The sequence below is a fragment of the Peromyscus californicus genome, unplaced genomic scaffold, assembly GCF_007827085.1.
Source record: "Peromyscus californicus insignis strain IS unplaced genomic scaffold, ASM782708v3 Scaffold_24__1_contigs__length_46423439, whole genome shotgun sequence".
Classification (NCBI taxonomy): Eukaryota; Metazoa; Chordata; class Mammalia; order Rodentia; family Cricetidae; genus Peromyscus; species Peromyscus californicus.
The window spans coordinates 39,972,469-39,995,299 of record NW_026294535.1 but is presented as its reverse complement, the minus strand read 5'-3'; the positions used below and the strand labels follow the sequence as shown (position 1 = coordinate 39,995,299).

The following is a 22,831-nucleotide window of genomic DNA, read 5'->3' as shown; positions in this document are numbered from 1 at the left end:
CACACACACACACACATATATATAAAATAAAATGATTAGCTTGTGGGTGGGGCTACCCCTAGACAGGTGGTCTGGGTTCTATAAGAAAGCAGGCTGAGCAAGCAGGGGAAGCAAGCCAGTAAGCAGCACCTCTCCATGTCCAACAGCTCCTGCATCCAGGTTCCTGCCCTGTTTAAGTTCCTGCCCTGACTTCCTTCAGTGATGAACAGTGATGTACAACTGACGTCCTTTTCAGAAAATCCTTGCCAATGTCTGTATCTTAACCTACTTTGTACTGCTTTCTTCTAGAAGTTTCAAAGCCTTACCTTAGAGTCTTCTTTGTGTGTTCACTGTTTGTTTGTTTGTCTCTTGAGACAAGATCTCATTATGTAGCCTTGGCTAGCCTTAAACTTGGTATGTAGACCAGGCTGGTCTTGAACTCAGAGATCTGAGTGCCTCTGTCTCCCTGAGTGCTTGGATTAAAGGCCTGTAGCCCCACACCTGGCCCACCTTAGAGTCTTCAATTCATTTTGAGTTGAGTTTTGTGAAGAGCAAGAAATCTGGATCTAGTTTTATTCTTCTACATGTTGATATCCAGTTTTTCCTCCACCATCTGTAGGGAAGCTTCTTTCTTCCAGTGAACGCTGTTGACAACTTAGTCAAAACTTGGCTGGCTGTAGCTCTGTGGGTTGTCTGGGAGTCCTCTACTCCATGCCATTGGTCTTTGTGCCAGCTAGCACCTTGATGTTTTTGTAACAACAGCACTGTAATATACTTTTAGATCAGATATTGTAATGCCTCCAGCATTGCTTCCTCCTTAGAAATGTTTGGTTCTGGCTACTTGTTTTTGCAATACAATATGAATTTTAGGAATCTTTTCCAGTTGGTGAAACATGTCATTGGATTTTGATGAAACTGCATTGACTATGTAGAAGACTTTTAGTAATATAACCAGTTTTAAAATATCAATTATGCTAATCCATGAAAAAGGGGAAATCTTTCCATTTTCTGGTGGCTTCAATTTCTTTCTTCAGTGTCGAACTTATTAATAGAAATGTCTTTTACCTCCTTAGTTAGATTTATTCCATGATGTTTTCTAAAATTATAGGTTAACATTAGTGGTTCCCAAACTTTTCTTCACATTAGGATTACATGGAATCTTTTAGAAATTCCTAATCCTAAACCACCATCCAGAAGTAATCAAATTACAACTTCCTGGGAGACCTCATCATTCTTTTAAGTTCCCCAGATGAGTCCATTGAGCAGACAGGGTGAAAGCCAGAGTGTTAATGCAGAGCCCCTAAAGGAAACTCTTCAGTCCCTGGAAGCAAGCCTTGCTGCAAGTAAGAATCCCAGAAGGAGGGCTACAAACCCCCAGGGCCCAGCCACACACCAGGAAGATTAAATTGTTAACATAGGGGAGGCTGGAAGCCAGTCACTAATTTTCTTTAAGACTCCAAATGTACTGCCAAGTTTGAGAACCGATACTTTAAACTAGAGGACGGTTTGTAATACTAATTAAAACTGTTAGAGGTCTGGGCAAAGAATTTCACTGATAGAGTAAAAAAAAAAAATCTTGTTAAAATTCTCCAAAAGAGAAGAAGAATATGCATTGTGTCATATGAAAAGAACAATACTCTAAGTAGAGCAGTTATTATGTTAACTACAATGCTGAAAATTGGGGAAGGAGACTGAAGAGAATAAAGACAAAGGGGAGAGAAGTATAACCTATTGTCATTTAAAGATGTATAATCGAGTCTCTCAATCTCTATACAATTAATAAAATATGCTTCTACGGCACCACTACTTTTAGCAATTGTGTAAATTTAAGAAACATTTAAAAGAAAGAATTTTAATGGTAGAAAACAGTTGCCAGCGACTCAAATGCGTATACTAAGTGGCTGGACAATTTCAGAGTAAGAAGGGATTGTTTCTTCCCTCTCCCTCCCATTCTGATCAGTTGCTTCCGGCTACTCTGCTCCTGCCGAAAATTATCCCAGTATAAACAAAATATATATCATGCTTTAAATGCCGCAGAATGGAGGGGAGAATTAAGACGGCTCCATGAGATAACTTTTCAGTGTTTATTTAATCTTCATTTTTATGTAAATATATTTCAATGGAAGTTTTAACTACCATTTAAAATGGGTTTTCTAAAGTATAATTAGATACGCTGTCAGATGGGAAGACAAATTAAAAGTGAAATTCACACTGTTGCATGCAGTAGCACTCAGGAACAGCTATCTCTTGTACCACTCTGCTCATAGCAAATGAATTCCAGGGGCCACAGTGTAGCTGGAGTTTTTCTGGTCCTGCCTGGCTCACAGTCAGGACAAATCTCTCTCACCCACCAGTCCCACAGCCGCTCAGACCCAACCAGTAAACACACAGAGACTTACATTGCTTCCAAACTGTATGGCCATGGCAAGCTTCTTGTTATCTACTTCTTCCATCTTAAATTAACCCATTTCTATTCATCTATACTTTGCCACATGGCTCGTGGCTTACCGGTACCTTACATCTCCCTTGTCATGGCGCCGGCTGGCAGTGTCTCTCTGCCTCAGCCTTCCACTTCCCAGAATTTTCTTTTCTGCTTGTCCCACCTATACTTCCTGCCTGCCTACTGGCCAATCAGTGTTTTATTCATTAACCAATCAGAGCAACACATTTGACATACAGAACATCCCACAGCACCACAGCACACAGGATCATGGGTGGGAAGGGGGACTAGCAGTCAGATTGCTACACAATGCAGTTTCATTTCGTGGAACACCCACGTACTACACAAACTAGGATCTATCAAGAGCCTGGTTATTATCAGTTCCTCTAAGCCAGCAGCTAGGCATGCACTGACAATCCATACTTATGTTTAAGACTAAAGTAGTGGCAAGAATCTACACAGGAAATATTTATGGGATGATTTCTATGAATGTTAGTCCTAGGTCAAAGTCAGATGAACCAGCCAATTTTTATTTTTGTCATATGTAATCAAGGTGTATCACATGCTGTTTTGATGTGCAACTGCATGACGAGATGGTTGGTATAGTCTAGGCAAAGATCTCCATCAGTTCAGCTACCCTTCTTGTGTTTAGAGAATATGAAAACGATTCTACAAACCTCCGGTACACAACAGAGTATTATTTACTGTAATGCTCATGCTACACAGTAGACAGACTGACTCATGTAGGTCTGATCACGTACCTCTGACCTTTGTCTCCCGATGTCACTCCACTCCCCACCTTTCTGCTCTAAAATGCACTTAGTGTATTTTAGATCCCACATGTAAGGAGATCCTGACGTAGTCTTCTTTCTGGGTCTAGCTTATTTCACCTACATTGTCCTCCAACACCACTCATGTCATCAGAATGGTGGCCTTCCTTTTCAAAGGCTGAATAATATAATATCTATTAATATCCATTATAATTATAAATCCCCCAAATTTATATTATACATGTTTCTGTACCTCTTCATCTACCGAAGAACACTCAGGTTTCTCCCATATTGGGGGACTGTTAGTAATGTCAGAAGGAATATGGTGCACACATACCTACACCACCCCCAAATGCAGAGTTAGGTACAATTCTAGCTGCGCATAGCCTCCCTGGAATAATGACTAAAAAGTACAGATTTTATATTTTAAGTTCTGGAACATGATTTTTGCAGCATGATGGGTAGAGTTCATAAAAATGTATTCTACCTCTGAAAGAGGCTGAGCGGTTAAATCACAAGTGATCTCAGCACAAGAAAAAGTCTTTTCATTAACTGGATTGTAAATCATTTCACAATGCATACAAATAGCAAACCATCCCAGTGTTACCTTAACTATACACAGTTTTATATTTGCCAGTCATAGCTCAGTAAAGCTGAATGGAATCAATCACTTGACCAAATGATGCCACTAGGTAGCTCTCTATTCTAAATTTTAGGTCAAGTCCCCATAGAACGCATTAGTTACCCAATCCAAAGGCAAAACATTCTTTTCTCAAAAATCTGAGTTATAATAAGACATTTCCATCATGACAGGGGGCAGACTAAAGTCCTGTTTTCCTTTATTAACTCTATTGTGTTAATGTATTCTGGGATTTAGGGTGAATTTTCATGTATGATTCTGAAAAAAAAAAATTCAGTTCCTTGGGAAGAACAACCGGTGCTCTTAACCACTGATCCATCTTTCCAGCTCCAAGACCTGGATTTCTGTGTTGTTTTCATAGCCTATCAAAATTGAAGATGCCTTGAATTCCCCCGAGGAACCTCTGACTAGATCTGGATAAAATGCAGATTCCAATGCACCGATTTGGACTTATTGAACTCAAATCTCTGAGGGACGAGAGCCTAGAAATGGGCATTTGGCAAATACTTTCTCCCTGTTTCAAAGCCCTGCCAGGCCCTGTGATGTCCATAGCCCTGTAGCAGCCTCTGAGAAACTGTAAGAAATGAACACTAGGTAGGCTTGCTCACCCTGGCTGATCCTGGCATACATTTGCATTGCTTCTCAAATTAGGCATACACAGAGATAATCAGTACATCCTAGTAAACACTCGCAACTACCTCCCAATCAGAGAGACCAAGAGCGTAGCCCTGTGCTACCCAGGAAAGCATGCGGAATCCACTGTCATTGGAGAATGCACTTGCTTCTCTGGTATGGAAAGCAAGGCTGTCATGTGAAACCAAATGACATTTGACACTTACTTTCAGATAACTTGATATCATCCTGTTTTGCTAGCCAATGAATTCCTGTTCAAATGAATTCTCTTCAAACTCCCCCAAATACCACAGTTGCCTTGTAATTGTGCAGTACATTGTTTAATTACCCTACCACTGAATAGCACTTACTACATAATTAGGTAAATAGTAATTATCCTTTGAGGAAGCAATAACTAAGTGGAAGTGGTGTACGGTGATGTGAATCACAGCCTTCCTGGGTAAACACAAGACCGAGGTTTTCAACAAAAGCTTTGGAATGCAGCCACCAAAAAACTTCTTATTGGTCGCGGGTTTCAGGTTATCTCAGATAGAGGAGGAAGAAATAGCATTTAATGACAGAGTGGTGCATCTACCATACTATCCACTCCTTTCACAAATCAAGTGAGTGTGTAAAGCCAGATCTCAGAGAGACTGTGCAAGCGGAGACCTAGTCTCTTCTTGCAACTCCCTCATACACTGCCCCTCAAAGGACCGGAAATGAAGAAAGTGTCATCAGAATTTACAAAGAAATGGGAAGTCAAGACGAAGTGACTAAACACTGAAAATAGGAGAAGAAATGAGAGGGAAACTTTTTAAATAACTAAATAAAAACAACCACAAGGGGAAAGAACATTGGTGACGTAAAGCAAGAACACACGGCGGCTGTCTGCCCCAAGCTGGCTCCGTCACCACAATAAAGATGCCCAGATAGAGAAGACCAACACAATCACCCAGACTCGAGGAGGGGCTTCCTGAATGAAGCCCCCAAAGAAATCAAAAGAAAAAAATTACCAGCCTGCAGTGTCCATTCCTCATCCCATACCCTGGAGGGGAGCTCCATAGTCCTGTGTCCTGTGAGAGCACACTCAAATGCCACATTGCCTAGAAACACCATTGCTAGTGATCATTCAGAAAAGTAGCTTCCAGCATGAGTGACTTTTAAAATTTACTCCATGCTCATGACTTGTTCAGAATGCCTTCTTTTGGTGTGCCTTCCCCTCTGATGGCACCCCTGGAACCACTGAGTAATGGGCTCCAAAAGGAATATTTGCTTTCCTTGTCTTTTTGAATGCCAAGATCTTATTCTTCTTTTCCCAACACTCTGTCATTAAAATGTCTCTCTTGCTTCCACTTCCCGTCCAGCTTGTTTCTGATCTCCTTTTATCCCACAGGCCAAAAATCTACTCTGTACACTTCAAGTCCCATATCCTTAAACATTCCCACCTCTTTAGAAACATTAGGTGTATATGAATCAGCTTAGACAGATAAACAGCAGAGTCCTTGATGTGCATCTTATTTCTATTTTTCTCCTACTGGCTCTTTTAATTTTGGGTCAGATTCTTAATATCTGTCTGCATTCCTAAAGGCTATCCACGCTACTTTATTTATGTCTACTTTGTGGCCTTTACGTGTACCTTGTTAAACGTGCACATCCCGCACATACTTCCTCTGCCCCATTTTAGCTTTTTTGTTACCTTCTGGTCTCCAGGAACCCCTCCATAAGCATCTAAACAAGAGGATGAGAGATCGTCATTAGACATGCTCCTTCACCTTCAGGAGTTTCCTGCAGTGAGTGCCCAGGCCTGACGTGAGGGGCTGTGGAACACACATATTAAATGCTGCCAGCTCGCTTTCCAGAACAACTGCTCTCACCAGCAAGTAGGACAGAGAGTGGATGCTTTTCTTAAAAACCGTCACCCAGTGCTTTTCATATATTTAAGATTCTTTAACTCTCTGTCCTACCCCCCATGGATCCAAATTCTACTCAAATTTAGTTTTGTTTTTTTTTTTTTTTAAAAAAAAAAAGAAGAAGAAGAAAGGTTTATTTCAGAAAGCATCAACAGCTGGGATGAAATTTAGGTTGAGTAGGAGCTAAAAGGACAATTTTAAAAGGTTCAGACTTCAAAAAGGAATAGATTACTGTGAAGATTATCTTTAAAAAGTTAGAGAATTCTAGAATTTCCCAAAGAATGTTGTTATTTCCTTCATAATCAGCTACATCTCCCATAAATTTCCCTCTTACCTATGGGATGCAAAGTGACTCCTTCCCAGGTATGAACACACAGAAGTGTCCATCTTGGTCACTGCTTACTCTAGTCCAGGAAGCATGCAACTGTTATCACCAAATAATAAGAACCGGAAATGGCAGAACTCCGGGTCTGGAACCCTACAGCTATTAATCAATCACCAGTCTAGAGACTGATCTGCAGCCTATACGTTATGAATAGAATAGAAATCCCTTGCCCATCCTTCTCAGAGGCCATAAATGAGCATAAACGTGCTACTAACCAGAGGAGGCTAACGTCCTCATGTCCTGATGCTCATACCTCTGTGATTTCAGGATCACTCACCTTCATCTGTTTATTTGTATCACTGTGCTGTTCTGTGACTGTACTGTGGATGCCAGAGTCTCCACCCTGACCCCTCTCCAGCCCTTGTATCCACATAACTCACTCTTTCACCTTCTTTCAGGCCTTGCCCATGTGTTACCTTAGCAGGAACACGTAGCCTACTCCCTATGTAGGACTGGGCCTCATATGGAAGGACATACACACAGATACATAGACACACACACACACACACACACACAGAGAGAGAGAGAGAGAGAGAGAGAGAGAGAGAGAGAGAGAGAGAGAGAGAGAGAGAGCATCAGCTCCTATCTTCTAACTATGCTATATTATTCTTCCAAACATTCATCACATCTATCTCCCCACTAGAACATAAATACTGTCTATAAATACTGTCAATGCAAGAATTTTATCTGCTTTATGCATTCTTTTATCCTCGGCATCTAGAGTGGTACCTGGTACAAAGAATATACTTAAATATTTATGGAACAATCTAATTTAGATTACTGTGGATGCTGAAGATAGAATAAAGAACAAGAGAGCTCTATCTCTACCCACATGGAGCCGATGCTCCTAGAAACAGTTTGCAGCAGAACTCAGACCTCCTGACACATGTTCTTCCCCACCTCCACCACGGACAACAGTCTGCAGAGGATAACATTTGATGGTTTAGCCACAGCTGTGGGAAGACACTGACTACAAAGGTTGAGGAAGTTGTTCTTTTCCCTCATGGACCTTGGAAAATTTTGTGGATTTTTTAAGAGATCCGTTCGGATTAGAGGCCACAAATGATGAAGGAGCCATTAGGATTCTTCCAAAAACTTATATTATTTTAGATTTATTTATCTTGTTTGTATGAGCATTTTGGCTGTATGTATGCATTCATGTGTATATAAGATGCATGCCTGGTGCCCACAGAGCTCAGAAGAAGACCTTGGATAGCCTGGAACTGAAGTCACAGATAGTTGTGAGCCACCATGTGGGTGCTGAGAACCGAACCTTGGTCCTCTGCAAGAACAAGAAATGGTCTTAACTGCTGGGCCATCTATCCAGCCCCACATGGGTTTTTTATCTTATTTATTATTATTTATTATTGCATTATTTTAAAGGGCACTTACAATTATATTTTGCATATGGGGTAGTTTTTACATTTTCAGGAAAGTATCCCAGTGATAATTTCATCAGTATGTATATATTCACACATGCGCACAACCACTTGCACAGTGTACTGAATACAGCCACTGACACCCGGGGGCATTTCTGGGATTGTGTGACTCACCCCTGTGAAGTCTCCATCTTCCTTTTCTACCAAGCCTTATTAGAATTACAATGGTATTCTTCCAAGGAGCCTGTTAGGAAACAAAGCTGCTGCTGTGCGCGCGCACGCGCGCACACACACACACACACACACACACACACACACACACACACACACACACACACACACCGGGATGGAATAAACATCCTCCTTTGTATTGTACACCAGACCCCTAGACTAAACTAAAGGAAAGGGCAAGGAACTGAGGTTTTAAACACCATCCTAGAATCTAATCACAACAGCGGAAGAAAGTGAAAGTTGCTTTGAATGTGAAGATGAGCTGATCATGCAATTTACTCTCTCAAAGTCTCACTTCTTTCCTGTTGACAGGCCAGGCTGCCTGACACCAAAGAAACCAGTCAATCAGCCAGACCTGCCCCTGCTCTGAGAACCAGAGACTCAACACTTGGGAGGGATGTTGGGATCATTTCCAGTTGTGTGATGTGGCCTAAGTATGGACAAATCCAGGATGAATCGAAACGTTTTGCAAAGAATTTCAGCACAGCTTATTTTGCCCTGGCTGTGCTTCATCCCAGTACTAACAAAAGGGGAAGCCTGGCGCCGTGGAAATATCTAGTCTTAAGCTGCTGAGGAACACAAAACAATGACGGTTTGTTATAGTATGTTAAGAAGGAATTTATTATGCAGTGTTCTGGGTGCTATGTGGTTATTAGCGGTTAGAGCCAGCTGAAATGATCTCTAGGAAACTAGATGTCACAGTCCCGCTTTCTACTTATGAATGACAATCTCCCCCATTCAGGGACACAGAGTTAGCATGCAGGACTGAAACACAAACCTGAAAAAACAACAAATCACCTCTTGAGTTGTCTTGCTTTCCCAGACTTTACAAGAACACTTCTCTTTCTTTTTATTACTACTTGGAAGAGAAAATAAAGAATTCAATCATACTTATTTCCAATTAATTATGTTTTTCTCAAATGCCAAATGAGACTATCCTTTTTTTAAGAGTCATAAGTTGTGTTATTATCTGTAAAATTACTTTGACTACTACTATATTTAGATGTGAAATATGGATCCGAATGCATTTTACTTATGTTTAGTCTTCGAATGAAGCATGCATTAGTGAGCAAAATACTGGACCATTCTGTGTTCTTCGACCTGCTCGCCTAACTCACCCTCATACCCAGAACCCCTGGATCTCCCTTTCGTCACCATGTGGCATAGCTTCCCCTAATGATGCCCAAGTGAACAGCCGCTTAGAGACCCTGTGACACACAATCTTTGGCTTCCTGTTTGGTGTGCTTCCTATTTAAAGAGTATTAACCAAAATAAACTAGACTCAACAAGATAAATATCACATGTCTCTTCTTATGTGCAGAATCTAAACGTGTGTGTGTGTGTGTGTGTGTGTGTGTGTGTGTGTGTGTGTGAGAGAGAGAGAGAGAGAGAGAGAGAGAGAGAGAGAGAGAGAGAGAGACAGAGAGACAGAGATACAGAGAGACAGAGAGAGAGAGAGAAGGGGAGGGGAGCACACACTACAGGGAGGAAGAAGAGGTCTTCAGGGGGGGAAAGGGGGAACAGAATTCATGGGACATGCAAACAGAAGGGGAGATATTGCAGAGAAGGAAGAGGACCAGAAAGAGGGTAAGGAGGACAAGGAATGTAACTGGGAAGAGAGAGAAATAAGATCGAAGTATGCTGACATACATGAGTGAGAATGCCGTAATAAAGACTCCCAGTCTGGATGCTAACTGTAAAAATTAAATATTTTTAAAGTTCAAGGAGAATGTCAGTATCAGCCAGTCACCCGGCCAAGTGATTGAAGTTCTAGAAATTTTAAATTTAAAAGGTCTACCACCTAATGACAATTGGATCTAAAAATCACTTATTTCTCTAATGCAAAACTCACCTTGCCTTTTTGATTATTTCTATCAAATAAAGATAAAAGATATTATGAAAAGTATGTGTATAAGTGTTTGAAAACAAGAATAATTAAAATTTTAATAATGGCATAGAATATGATATATACACAGGCTTTGACAGAGTGCAAACCAGAGAGGAGGGAGTAGCCCTTTTATGTGGGAGACTCACTCTCTTCGTGGCTAAAGCCATCATTTGTGAGGGGATATCTTAGTCAAGACAATGAGCCCCAAGAGGCCACATCTTACAGAATTATTTGCAATAAAAAACATAAAAGTTATTTCTTCTTATCGTATGTAACACACCCTTTCTCCAAATACAAACAAAATAATTAAAAGCAGTATTTTTTTTTTCTCTAATTTTAAGCACTCAGTATCCTAAGCTGGGAGAGGAAACATCTCTCTTATTCCTTTTCAGAATTCAGAGCAAACACTCTTGTAGCAGTCCTAAGAATCCTGTTAGGGCAGCGGGCTCCACACTCATAAATCATAATGTGTTTCCTTGCAGCATCCTCTTTACACTTAGCTGAATTAAAAAGCCAAAAGGGGTGAGCAGAAGGCCCTCTAGTTTCTGTTAGAATGAGTACTGTAGCTATACATCTCTGCCTGGTTTCCAAGCCAGTAATCCATCAAGGTCCAGGACAAAGAGAGAAATGGTTCTGGCCAGCTCATCACTGAGCAAATGTACCAGTATACTTCTCTCTGGGTGTATATGTCATTATTGGACAAAATACTTTGTGTTTTTCCCTGTCCAAAATAAATTCGCCTTATACAAGTCCTCACAAATCTGCATCCTGAACAATGGTTGACCTGCTGGGTTCTGTACTTCCGAGAATATGATGAGGTCTAAACCAATAATGAGCTATGACCTAAAAGTCCTTCAATTATTCAGGTTTTCCTCCATGTCAAGTAAGTTGGCAGAGCTGGTAAATAAAATAATAATGTAATATCTTACAGAAGGTCTTTTCAGTAGAAGGATGGGAGTGGCTATACACAGAAATGTTGCCCCACCACGGAGCAGACTCTAAACTCCCAGGAGGAAAATCTGCCGTTCTTGTAAACTGCCAACTTAAATGGAGACCCAAGACAAATGTTTGTTGAAGCAAATTAAAATCAATGAATTTCCCTAAGGCTTAAATCATATAAAATAAGTCAAAGATTATAAATCATCACCACAATGAATTAGTGTTCAATTAGTGTTCTTCTATAGATGAATTGGCACTTCCAACAGACACCATGGAATGCAGCCAGGAGGAGACTTGTCCTGACAGGTCCCCTTCTATAGGGCTGTCAGGACACCTCCTGGTCTAATCCTGAGCTGCACACAGGACTCAGAACCTTGCTTCACAGGTCTCAGGGGGAGGATCCCTTTCTCATGAGGTAGCTGTTTGGAGAAACATCTTCTGTTGGTTTAGTTTTCATTAATAATCTCTACCCTCCCCACTCCCTCACACAACGTGAGGCATTTCAAGATATAGACTGTAAAACTGACTAAATACATTCCAAAGTGCTCTGAAATTTATAATCGGGGAGAAAATGTTTTATAATATTAACACATAAAATAGCTAATTTCAAACAGTTAAGACCAGTCAAGAATCATTTTGGAAACAACACAATCCAAAGAAGTATGTGAATTCGTAAGAAGAGGTAAATTCTGCCAGTGATAACCCACAGCAAGCATTTTTCCAGTGACACTTTGCATGACTCCTTGAGAAGCAGAGTGGTGTGGCCCACATTCCTTTAACCCCAGCACTTGGGAGGCAGAAGCAGACAGAGCTCTGTGAGTTTGAGGCCAGCCTGGTCCTCAGAGTGAGTTCCAGAAAAGCCGGGGCTGTTACACAGAGAAACCCTATCTCAAAAGCTCCCTCTCTCCCCTAAAAAAGAAGAAGAGGAGGAGGAGCCATGTTTTCACTTTAGTCCATTTATTCCACAACTCTGCAGAACTGTAACTGTAGTACATCCTGCAATTTTAATTTAAAAGTTTTCTTTGAAAAGTAATTTCAGTTCTGATCAGATCTCAGCATATAAAATTATGGGACAAAAATACATTGTATGGGAAACCTGAGGTTTTAGCTAAGATGTGTAAGAATCTGCTGGTATAACCTACCCCCAGCAATGGAACGCAGAGGTGACACCATCCTTATTCCACAGTTAGAGCCTCCTGTCCTGAGCATTCTTGTAAGCTACCATTGCAAACCTGATTGGTCAAGAGGCAGCCTGTGCAAGCCAGGCCTCTCTGCTGAGTGCTGGGGGTGTGATAGTCTGGATTCTTCATTGAAGTCACACAAGCTAAGAAGACATTTTGACACTTAGGAATAACACTTTCATCCTTGTTTCAACAGAAACAATCCGGCCTCGACACAGAGGCAGCAGCACCAGTGAACAGATCCAATTTTTTTTTCCCTCAAACACAAACACATTTTCAGTTTCTTGAATCCCTCTTCCAGCGCACAGAACACAGGTGGCTTTAGCCAGAAAGTAAAAAAATAAATAAATAAATAAAACTTAAGGCACGTATTTGTCAATAGTGTGCTGATTTGATCACACGTGTTTAAGATGCTGCTCCACCAGCTTGTGTTGGATGTAAGTTCATGCTCAGGGCTGTGCCCCAGACACCATGCACCAACGGGGAACTATGAAATAAGTCGCTGGTGTCACCCCACCAATGTAGAAGGCTCAGCTGCCCTTGCCCAAGATCAAAAGTAACACCTCCCTTGGGCAAAAAAAATGAGTTTATTCCTTCTCCTCCTCCTCCCAGACAAAGACTCCTGTGCAAAGCTGGATCCTCTCATTAGCTTCCCTATGTCACTCACCACACACACACACACACACACACACACACACACACACACACACACCATAACATTTACAACTGTATGACTGTGACAAGCACCCAGCTGTTTCTGTAGAATCAGTTCTGGCTGGCAAGGGATATAAAACACGGGCTTCCTGTGCTATAACCGTTTTACAAATCCTTCTCCTCCGCCCTTATTGACGCCCTCCTGGTTCACTCCTCTCCCTGCTTCTAGGATGGGTGGAGCTGGAGGTGATGAGAAGCTTGTGTTAAAAGAGATATTACGGAGCTGGTAATGTCTTTCCCCGCACCCAGACAAGACATAATCCAAGAGCGGCATCTGGCAGGCTTCTAATCTTCTACGGAAAATGTATAAAAATGCTCCAGAATAGGATGTCATAAAGCATATTGCCCTCACAGCCTCTTAGAAATTGGTGAATAGAGGAATAGAGAGGAAAAGATACCAATTACCGAAGCTGAAGAGTTCAACTAGTATGCCTTAAATGTGTACTCACTCTTATTATTTCAATGATTTTAGTAATTGAATCATCCTTCCTTCATCTATTTTCCCCTCAAAAACAGTGCTCCCTACAATTCAGTCTGTAACAGACATCTGCTGAAATATTAGTTCAATATTGTGCCCAAGAATAGTTATCTACGCTTGGCACTACTGCTGCTCTCCATACAAAACTAGATAGTTCTACATTTGGGGTACAGTGAGTAAGAAATTCCATTTCACCACTTGGATTATATTTTAACTGCTAGTACTTAAAAGACAAAGGATTTTAATTAAAAATAAGAATTCAAAACTCAAAACAGCTATAGTATAATGAGAAATCCTTGAACTACCAAGGAGGACTCTAAGCTTTCTGTTAACGCTTTCTTCTCTCAAACTCTATGAGCTGGTGACTCATTCATTTCTTTTCTTTGGCTGTTAATTTCAGTGTCTGCTCTGATCTAAGTACTATACCAGCTTCCCCATCAGTCCTGGAGTTTTCTTTTTTTTTTTAAAGGGCCGTGTTTAATTCAGAGAATTGTGAACATTAAGTGGAATTGTTTATGTAGTGATGATTACCAAACAATAAAGCACTGTGCAATTACAAAGAAACTATTACCAAAACCATCTAATTTCTTGATTCTGTACTTGATCATTACCATGAAAAGGTAGGGGAGGAAGGGATTAGAAAGAGAGAGATCTGTATGCATAGGATATAAATTATACATGGTAAGTACACTATGTAAGCGCTAACAAGTGAAACATAATTTGTTGGCTTGATGGAAATGGAGAGGTAAAATATTTAGGTAAAAAACAAAAATGGCTTGAAGCTCCCAGAAAATAAATGTACGTGAAATTAAAGATAATTTATAATTTACTGGACAATAACGTAAAAGGGACAGTAGAACAAGGTAGTTTGTGCCCTATTCCAGAATCAGACTCTCTGGGTTTAACTTTTCCACTTACAGCTCTTGTTTAAGACAGCTGTTTAATCACTGGGATTCAGTTTACTGCCCCATAAATGATGGCCATCTCTAGCATCTGTGTTCTGGAAATTGTTAGGATAAAGTAAGTTAGCCTTTAAAAGTAACTGCTACGTAGAACTGTGGTGGGGTGTTATTTTAAGATGCGTTACATTCATTTATGCTGTGTAACATTTGTTTAATGATGCAAAGATGTGTTGCATTGTTTTATGTTGCATTTGTTTAACTCCATGAAGCTGTGTTGCTTTGCTGCCTAAAACACCTGATTGGTCTAACAAAGAGCTGAGTGGCCAATAGCTAGGCAGGAGAGGGATAGGCGGGGCTGGTGGACAGGCAGAATAAATAGGAGGAGAAATCTAGAGAGCCAGGGAGGTGTGAGGAAAGGAGAACGAGATGAGGATGCCAGGGGCCAACCACACAGTCACCCAGCCACACAGCCAGCATGGAGTAAGAAGGAGAGAGGATATATAGAATAAAGAAAGGTAAAAAGCCCAGAGGCAAAACATACTTAAAGAGACACAGGATAATTTAAGTCAGAAAAGCTGGCTAGAAATAAACCAACCTAAGGCTGGGCATTCATAAGTAAGAAAAAGTCTCAGAGTATTTATTTGGGAGCTGGGTGGTGGGCCCCCAAAGAGTAAAAAAAAAAAAATCAACTATATAGAACATTATAAGTCAATGTAAGATTGAGCTATTTACAATATAAACTTTTTATCTTTTCTATTCAGGAGACAGATTATCAAAAGGAATAATGCTTATTAGCCAGTTCAGTGAATTCAACTATGAATACATAGAATTATTAGAAAAATCTATAAGACTTCCTGCTGCCCACATTAAACTGAAGATTTACTCACTGTCTTTTAAAATTCTACCTTGTCATTTATTACCACATATTTCTCATAACATCTAACATAACTTCTTTAGTTCAGTCTAGCTCCTGCCTCTGTTAGCTCTTTCCATTAACATAAACACACAGTTCATCTCCTGCATCAATCCTCCTTATTTCACTCATTTTCCTTACAGAGAAATTCCTTGAAATAGTTGTCTGTCTAAACGTTCTGACTTGTTCTCTCTTGAGCCTATTATAACTGGGATTTTGTCCCCTGTTTCTCTCCCCAACACAGCCCTTATAGAGATCATCGGTGATCCTGACATGGCCTACCCTGTTCACCTGTCATTTCTCAGGGTCCCTCTACTCCTCTATTAAGCAGAATCTATCACTACTGACCAGATCCTTCCTTCAAAACAGGAAGTGGCCCCAGGACACTGTTTTCCTCCAATTATCCTCTAACACTGGTCTTCTTTATGTTTCCTTTTCATTCTCCTGACCTTTAAATATCAAAGGAACTTAGGTCACTTCCTTGGATATCTAGTCTTTCTTCTAACTCCTATGCTCATTTTGTCTAATGATAAAGCATGGCCTGCCTGTGATCCCACCACATAAGTGGAGACAGGGGATGCCCTCATCAAGCTGGCTAGCCAGACTGGCCCAAACAGTAGCCAGAGTTCAACAAGAGTTCTTATCTCAGGATGGAAGATAGTAAGTGATCAATGAGGCTTCCACACATATGCATACATGTGAGCATGCACCAACATACATAATCATGCATAAACACATATGCAGACACACAAACACAATATATAAACAGGCATGTGTATGAAAAAAATACCTACAAATCCATACCTAGTCATATTGTTCTTATCTAAGAGACTACATGGTAAGCCAGTTATAAGTTCCAAATGCATTTCCTTCTGCATGGCCACCTTTCTGGCTCACTGATGCTATCTTTCTCATCATTACCATTTGGAGCAAGATGAGACTGGAGAATTACTTTTTCCCTTTCAAATGGAAAAGCCTCCAGTGATCCTTCTGTTTGCCTTGGGTAACTGCAGTTGCTTTTTTTCCACCTGCCAAGCATCTGCATGGGATGCCCCTGACCCCGGTCAAACTCGTCACTGTCATCAGGAATTGTTTTCAGACATGAGATTAACAACATCATTAAAAGTAATTAAAATCTCGTGGGGTGTGGCTTCCCTAGCACACAGTCTCACAGCAGATTCCCTGGTTCTTCTCTGGTGCTTACACTCATTTTTGCCTCCTCTTCCAAGATGCCCCCTGAGCCTCGGTTGTGTTGAAGATGTATCCACTGCAGCTGAGCAGCCCCTGTCAGGTGTTCCCCACATGTTGACCAGTTGTGGCTTTCTGTCATGGTCTCTGTCTGCTGCAAAAAGAGGCTTCTTGGATGAGGAGTCAGAGCTACACTTATCAATGACGATGGCTGCCTGACAAGGCCTAAATAGTGATAACACCAGTTGTCATGCCGACAGGGACGGGGGTCAATTTTACAGGGCCTCAGCCTTCGGCGGCGGAGAGCTACAGGAAATTAAAAACTGCCAAGAGAGGGAGAACTGGTTTTCCCCAGTGGTGAACCCCCTAAACAGTTATCCAAGTGGTTAGTCCTGAAAATGTATATGCAAACAACACTAAAGGGACTCAGTAGGTTGGAGACATAAATACAAATATATATTTAATATATATATTAAAGAGGCTATGCAACTGAGTAAAGTTGGGAGCCTTTAAAGTTGAGTAGTCCTCCCCAGGGAAGAACACACCAATCGGCTGTCCAGTGCCAAATGGCCAGCTCTGAAAAAGTATAGGCAAGTAACATGGTATGGCTCAATAGGTTATATTTAGTGATGTAATATGTATATGTGTGTGTGTGTGTGCAAATGCATATATGTGTTTAATAACAATTAACAAAAAAATAGGCCATGAATTTGGAAGAGAATAGGAATGGGTATATGGGAGGGTCTGGAGGGAGGAAAGGGAAGGGAAAAATGTTGCCCATAAATTACAATTTCAAGAATAAACAACAACAACAAAAGAGGCTGTGAATCTGAGAAGGGAACGTGGGAGGTGTTCGAGAAAGGAGAGAGGAAGAAAATGATGTTATTATATTCAAATTAAACTTTAAGAGATAATAACAAAAAAAGAATATCATGAGAAGGCTTGGAAGCAATATCCCTCCACCGAAGACGATAGAAGCGATACAACAGACAAGACCCAAACCGCATGACGTTGTCATGGTGTCACCAACTATAGAGACTGGGACAACACTCCTGCTCAGAAACACAATAATTGCTCATGAGCAGCAGTAAACCGGAAGACTGTTTACCACAGAGAGATGGAAACAAAGCAAACAAAGACAGCTGCCTCGTGAAGGTCACGACCACCACAGAGTTCAGATCTAAAGGCGCAGGGATTTCCTTAGGAGTCTCCTGCTCCTTGGAGCCTTGGCGGTCTGCTACTTGCTTTGCACAATAACAAACAACTTTAAAGACACAGAGTGTTCTTTATAAACTGAGATCACTGGGCTGGAAGACTGGTGGCACTCTTCATCAACCGTGCAAAGAATACACCAGATCAAGGTGTGTCTGATTCGATCAAGGTCCTTGCTCAGTAGACTCTTGCCTTCTCTCCCATTCACATCCATCACTGAAACTCTACATTTCTGTCAAGATAGTAAAAATCAAGTAACTTGTAAATGAAGTCACCATGTGTTCCTCTCAGCTTTTCTTTTTCTCAGTCCCTTAGAAAAGGGACTGTGAACTTGCTACCGGATGAGCTAGTATTGATAGGATCTTGACTCCTCCAGGCCAAGGTCACCTGGTTTGACCATGTGATCTGCACCAAGAAGGTAAAATATTCTATTAGTGTATTCACTTACAGAGTCGCACTGTATGATTTAATTACAGGTAGTTGTGAGACGCAACTCGGCACAATTTGCATTCCCACAACTCCCAAGTGGGGCTTTTATATTGATGATCACAACTCTCTAGCTGTTTGAAAGCTTCCAATTACTGCCTTAGTGTTATCAAAATTACTGTGTTTTCCTTGGTAATTTAATGGAACTTACTGTCATTATCTTCAGTTAGAATTTCCTTATCAAGTTAATATGACTTAATCATTAGTGCTATGATCAATTGTATTAGTTTGGGTTATCACTTTAATTAATAATATGTTTTACACAACACTGTTTTCCTCTGATTTAAAATCATGTAAAGGTAGATTTCTCTCAGATGTAATTTTTTTCAGATCACTTTTCTTTCCAAATCCAAATGTATATCCAATTCCTATCATTTGGTTTCGCTCTGAGTTAAAGTTTCTACAGGGTTCTTGGTTATTTCTCCTGGACCCCTGCTGATACCCCCACCTTCTTCAGTTTGAGAAAATGGAAACTCCATTCAGAAGAAACCTCCCTGGAGTCCTCTCCTTTCAAATGCTATACTTGGGCCTTGGGTAAGTTCTGTTACCTCCTTGTTGCAGATTCATTCATGACCCAGCCAGTCCTCAGCATCCATTCCCACCTCCCTCAAAGGCCTTTTGTCTTTCCCTTGTGGTTCAGGCCATAAACTCCATGTCTCTGCCTTTACCTTTTCAAGGTCCCTCTCTACCCCCGTATAGAGAGTGGGAGCTTACAGAGTGAATCGTCGTCGTCATCATGCCTTTGAAAATATTTGAATCGCCTCCCTTTACACTCAAAACAAAGTCCATCATTTTTGCACGGCCTCCAAGGCCCTCTCTGATGCAGTTGTAGCTTACTTTGTGACCTCAACCTCCCCACTTCAGCACCTCCTCAACCTTAATTTCCTGCTCCAGCTACATAGCGCTTCTTTTTCTCCCAGCATGGACCCCTCCACAGATCCATGAGAGCGGAGGCCTGTATGTTTTAAAACGTTTCTTTACACCCTGATCCAAGAACAGTGCTTAGTGGTTTCATATAGTTACTCTAAGAATGGACAAAACAAAATAATAACCTCTCCCCATATTGTTTTGTAATAATAGTTCCTACGCACCAAGTGCCAGGCATGATGCCTACATTAGGCTAGACATTCATGGGAATGTTGAAAACAGCACCATGGTCCCTATGTCATCATGGAAGAAGGTGACATTCTGGAAGCTATCTGAATTTTATATAGAGATCATACACTGGGGATTGTAAACTTGGGTTTTGACAAGGAGGAGTTCCTTACATTAGGTCCCTGTGAACCTGATACATACATTCACCTTTGTTTCCTAAAGTTCCTAATGTTTCCCATGTTCTTACATCTGAAATGCTCACCTTTTGAATCTAAAATTCAGATGTCTACCACAAATTACATTAATTTCTTTGTTCAACACCCTACTTATCCACATAAATCATTCTAATGTTTATCAGTGTCTCCATGCTCAAGATTGAAGCTCTTAACATTTATGAAACACCACAGTCTCACAGACATGTTATTACTACCATGTTGTAGATTACATGTATGCTGTTTTTAACCTGTTCAAGCACCCAATTGGGGGCTTTTGTTAGGATCTATTTTTTATTTATATGTCATTTATAATGTTCTTGAGGGTTAAATGAGGTACTAAGCTAACATATAGATGCAAAAGAATGCAAGGTACTTGGATATCACTGATGTCATTCAAAAACTCCTTGCTGTTATTTTTTTTAACTTTACTATAGATTTTGACACAGATGCCCACTCACCCTCCTGGATTTCCATATCTTTATGCTTCTAGTTTTCTTTCTGCTTGCCCAGGAACTTTTTCCTCAGCCTCTCCTTCTGGCTCTTTTTTCCTTTATCTCAACTTCAGATGTTGCTTAGAACTGGGCCATCTTCTGATACCATGCTCTATATATCCTGAACAAATTTACTTTTCTTTATCTCCAGCAGAGAGACAACTGTCTCCTGGGCATCACAGTTATGAGAAGACAAACTTGATTCATAATTAAGTAAGTCACAAAGCAAGATGAATAAATGCATGTCACTATGACTGGCACCCGGGTTTCTAATTTGAATCATTGTAACACAGTGACAGATGACACAAGTTTTTTTGACAAAATCAATCAAATACTATATTGGCTCGCCCCCCTATAGCAGTCACCCATAGAGCTTAGAGCTTGAGAAATTTTGTCTTTTACAAATGCAAATATATCATAGTATGTCTCTTCATCTACTGAGGAAGTTTCAACATTTTTATATGTATGCACAATGCATATATATATACAGAGTCAACATTGTGAGACTGCATTTTAACAAGTCAAATTTGAAACAAGTGTATCACAACTCTAGGAGTAGGTCCATAATTTATACTTCCAGTATTTTAAACGGCATGAAGATGAAATTCATGGTAAAGTGCAAAAAAAAAAAAATTAGATGATTTAAAATAGAGGGAAAGACTTTCAAAAGAAAAAAAACTTTGAAATAAAATTAGACACTGAAAAACAACAAGGGTGGACTATGGTAATTGAATAGAAGTCCAGAACCGCTGTCTGGCTGTCGTGATCATTACTAGTACTTTGCAGTCATGCATCTGATAAACAGTTGGGTTGTTTTCTCTTTTAGGATATGTCTATCTTAGATAACACACACACATTCATTTTCTGCGTGGGGCTTTTTTGAAAAGAGCTATGACTTGATAGACACCATCATGCGTTTTCTTATGTGACATGGTCCTATCTTGTGGCCATGCTTCGCCTGTTGCTTTGGGAGACATGGAGTGAGTCCCTTCTGCATGCACTCCTGTGCAAGCCAAATATTTGGGAAGGGACAACACCTGTGGTTGAACAGCAGGGCAGTGATACGTTGTCTTATCTTCACCCCGTACGTGTAATTATTCTCAAGGCAGTCCTAGCATTGCTGGCTCCTTGAGGCTACGGGGAATGTCGATACAGACAAATGATTCCATTTTACAGTGCTGGTTTTGGCACTCCTTTGCCAAGAATCCTTCTTTTTGCTGCTGCCTCTGCTGCTTTAAAACATATTATTCTTGGGACTCAAGCTTTTAGATTTTCACCATCATGATTTTAATCAGGGATATAATTTGAGGATGTTCAGATGTTTGAACTTTTAGACTTTGAGGGTTTTTATTTCTAGGCATTTCAGCATTCATGGTTAGAACACTCAGGATTGTTTCTTTGAAGACTATAATCGGCTCTGGCCTTTCTTAGTGTTTTATCTCCTCATGCCTAGCATAGTACCCAATCCACAGCAGATACAGATAATTAATCAATAAGTGCACATGGACTTGCTTAAACATACATTTGATTGCAAATTTGTAATTCTATTTTTATAGGAGTTCCAGAATCAGCAAATCAATAGAATCAGAAAGTAGGTGATTTCTGCCTAGAGCTTGGTGTAGCTGAGTACCAGGGCTTCATGAGAGGGGGTAATAAAAATGTTCTGAAATTGATTTCTGTAATGTCTGTGTAACTCTGAAAATACAAAAACTACACTGATTTGTTAAATTCCTGAATTGTGGGGCTGGAGAGATGGCTAAGCAGTTAAGAACATGTACTGCTCTTGCAGAGAACCCGAGTTAAATTCCCAGCACCCATATTGGGAGGCTCACAACTCCAGCTCCAGAGGATCCAACATCTCTGGCACCTGTGGGCACCTAAACTCAAATGCACACACCTACACGCAAACTTATACATGTAATGAAAAGCAAAAATCTTGTTTTAAATATTCATGAATTGCAAGTATAAGGAAGAGGAAAACAGGGAAGACGATTATTTCAGAACCTTGAGTCACCCACATCCTGGCCCCCTTGTCCACCCCTTCTTATTACAACTGGTGCCTTAACAACCAGTGGTATGCAGATGTCACTTGACAGAACTTGTCCTCTGCTTTCTACCAGAGCTCCATCTGCAGCCTTATGGGGCATTGCAAGAAAGTGCAACCATTCAATATATAGGCACACCTACATCAGACAGAAGTTAAACCTAACAAACCCGACCCCATGGTAGCTAATGAACATTCCACTCTTGTAGATCTCCAGTGTTTACTACTCCCTTGTAGCAAGAATCTTAAAAGTTCTTATTAATAAAATCAAACCTGAGGCCAGTTATTGGGGTGAATGCTGAAAGATCAGAGAAGCAGAATAAACCACAACCACCTCACCTCGACAGTTCCTCAGCTGATCCTGTTTCCTCAGACTGGAAGCTTCTGAGTCCTCATCCAAATGGGTCTCAGCTGAACTGTGCTGCTCCAAAGCCTGAAAGCTTAACCAGCCAAATGCTTAACCAGCCAAATGCATCTAGTTTCTGGTCCTCATGCCTTATATACCTTTCTGCTTTCTGCCATCACTCCCTGGGATTAAAGGCGTGAGTCACCATGCTTGGCTGTATCCTTGAACACACAGAGATCCAGAGGGATTTCTGTCTCTGGAATGATAGGATTAAAGGCGTGTGCTACCACTGCCTATCCTCTACGTTTAATATTGTGGCTGTCCTGTTCTCTGACCCCAGATAAGTTTATTAGCGTGCACAATATTTCAGGGAACACAATACCACCACACTCC

General features: G+C 40.7%; 1 protein-coding gene across 3 annotated transcripts in view; it reads right to left on the bottom strand.

The window, feature by feature from the left end:
• Window positions 1-22,831, bottom strand: part of Tafa2 (TAFA chemokine like family member 2) — a 446,228-nt gene that overhangs the window by 226,500 nt on the left and 196,897 nt on the right. The window contains exon 1 of one of the 3 annotated variants that reach the window (XM_052753499.1): window positions 2,379-2,497. The exons of the other annotated variants lie outside the window; for them this stretch is intronic. Coding sequence (XP_052609459.1) covers window positions 2,379-2,380 — 2 coding nt within the window. The 5' untranslated portion in view covers window positions 2,381-2,497. Of the gene's footprint in view, window positions 1-2,378; window positions 2,498-22,831 lie in introns of those variants that run through there. 3 annotated transcript variants of the gene reach the window in all.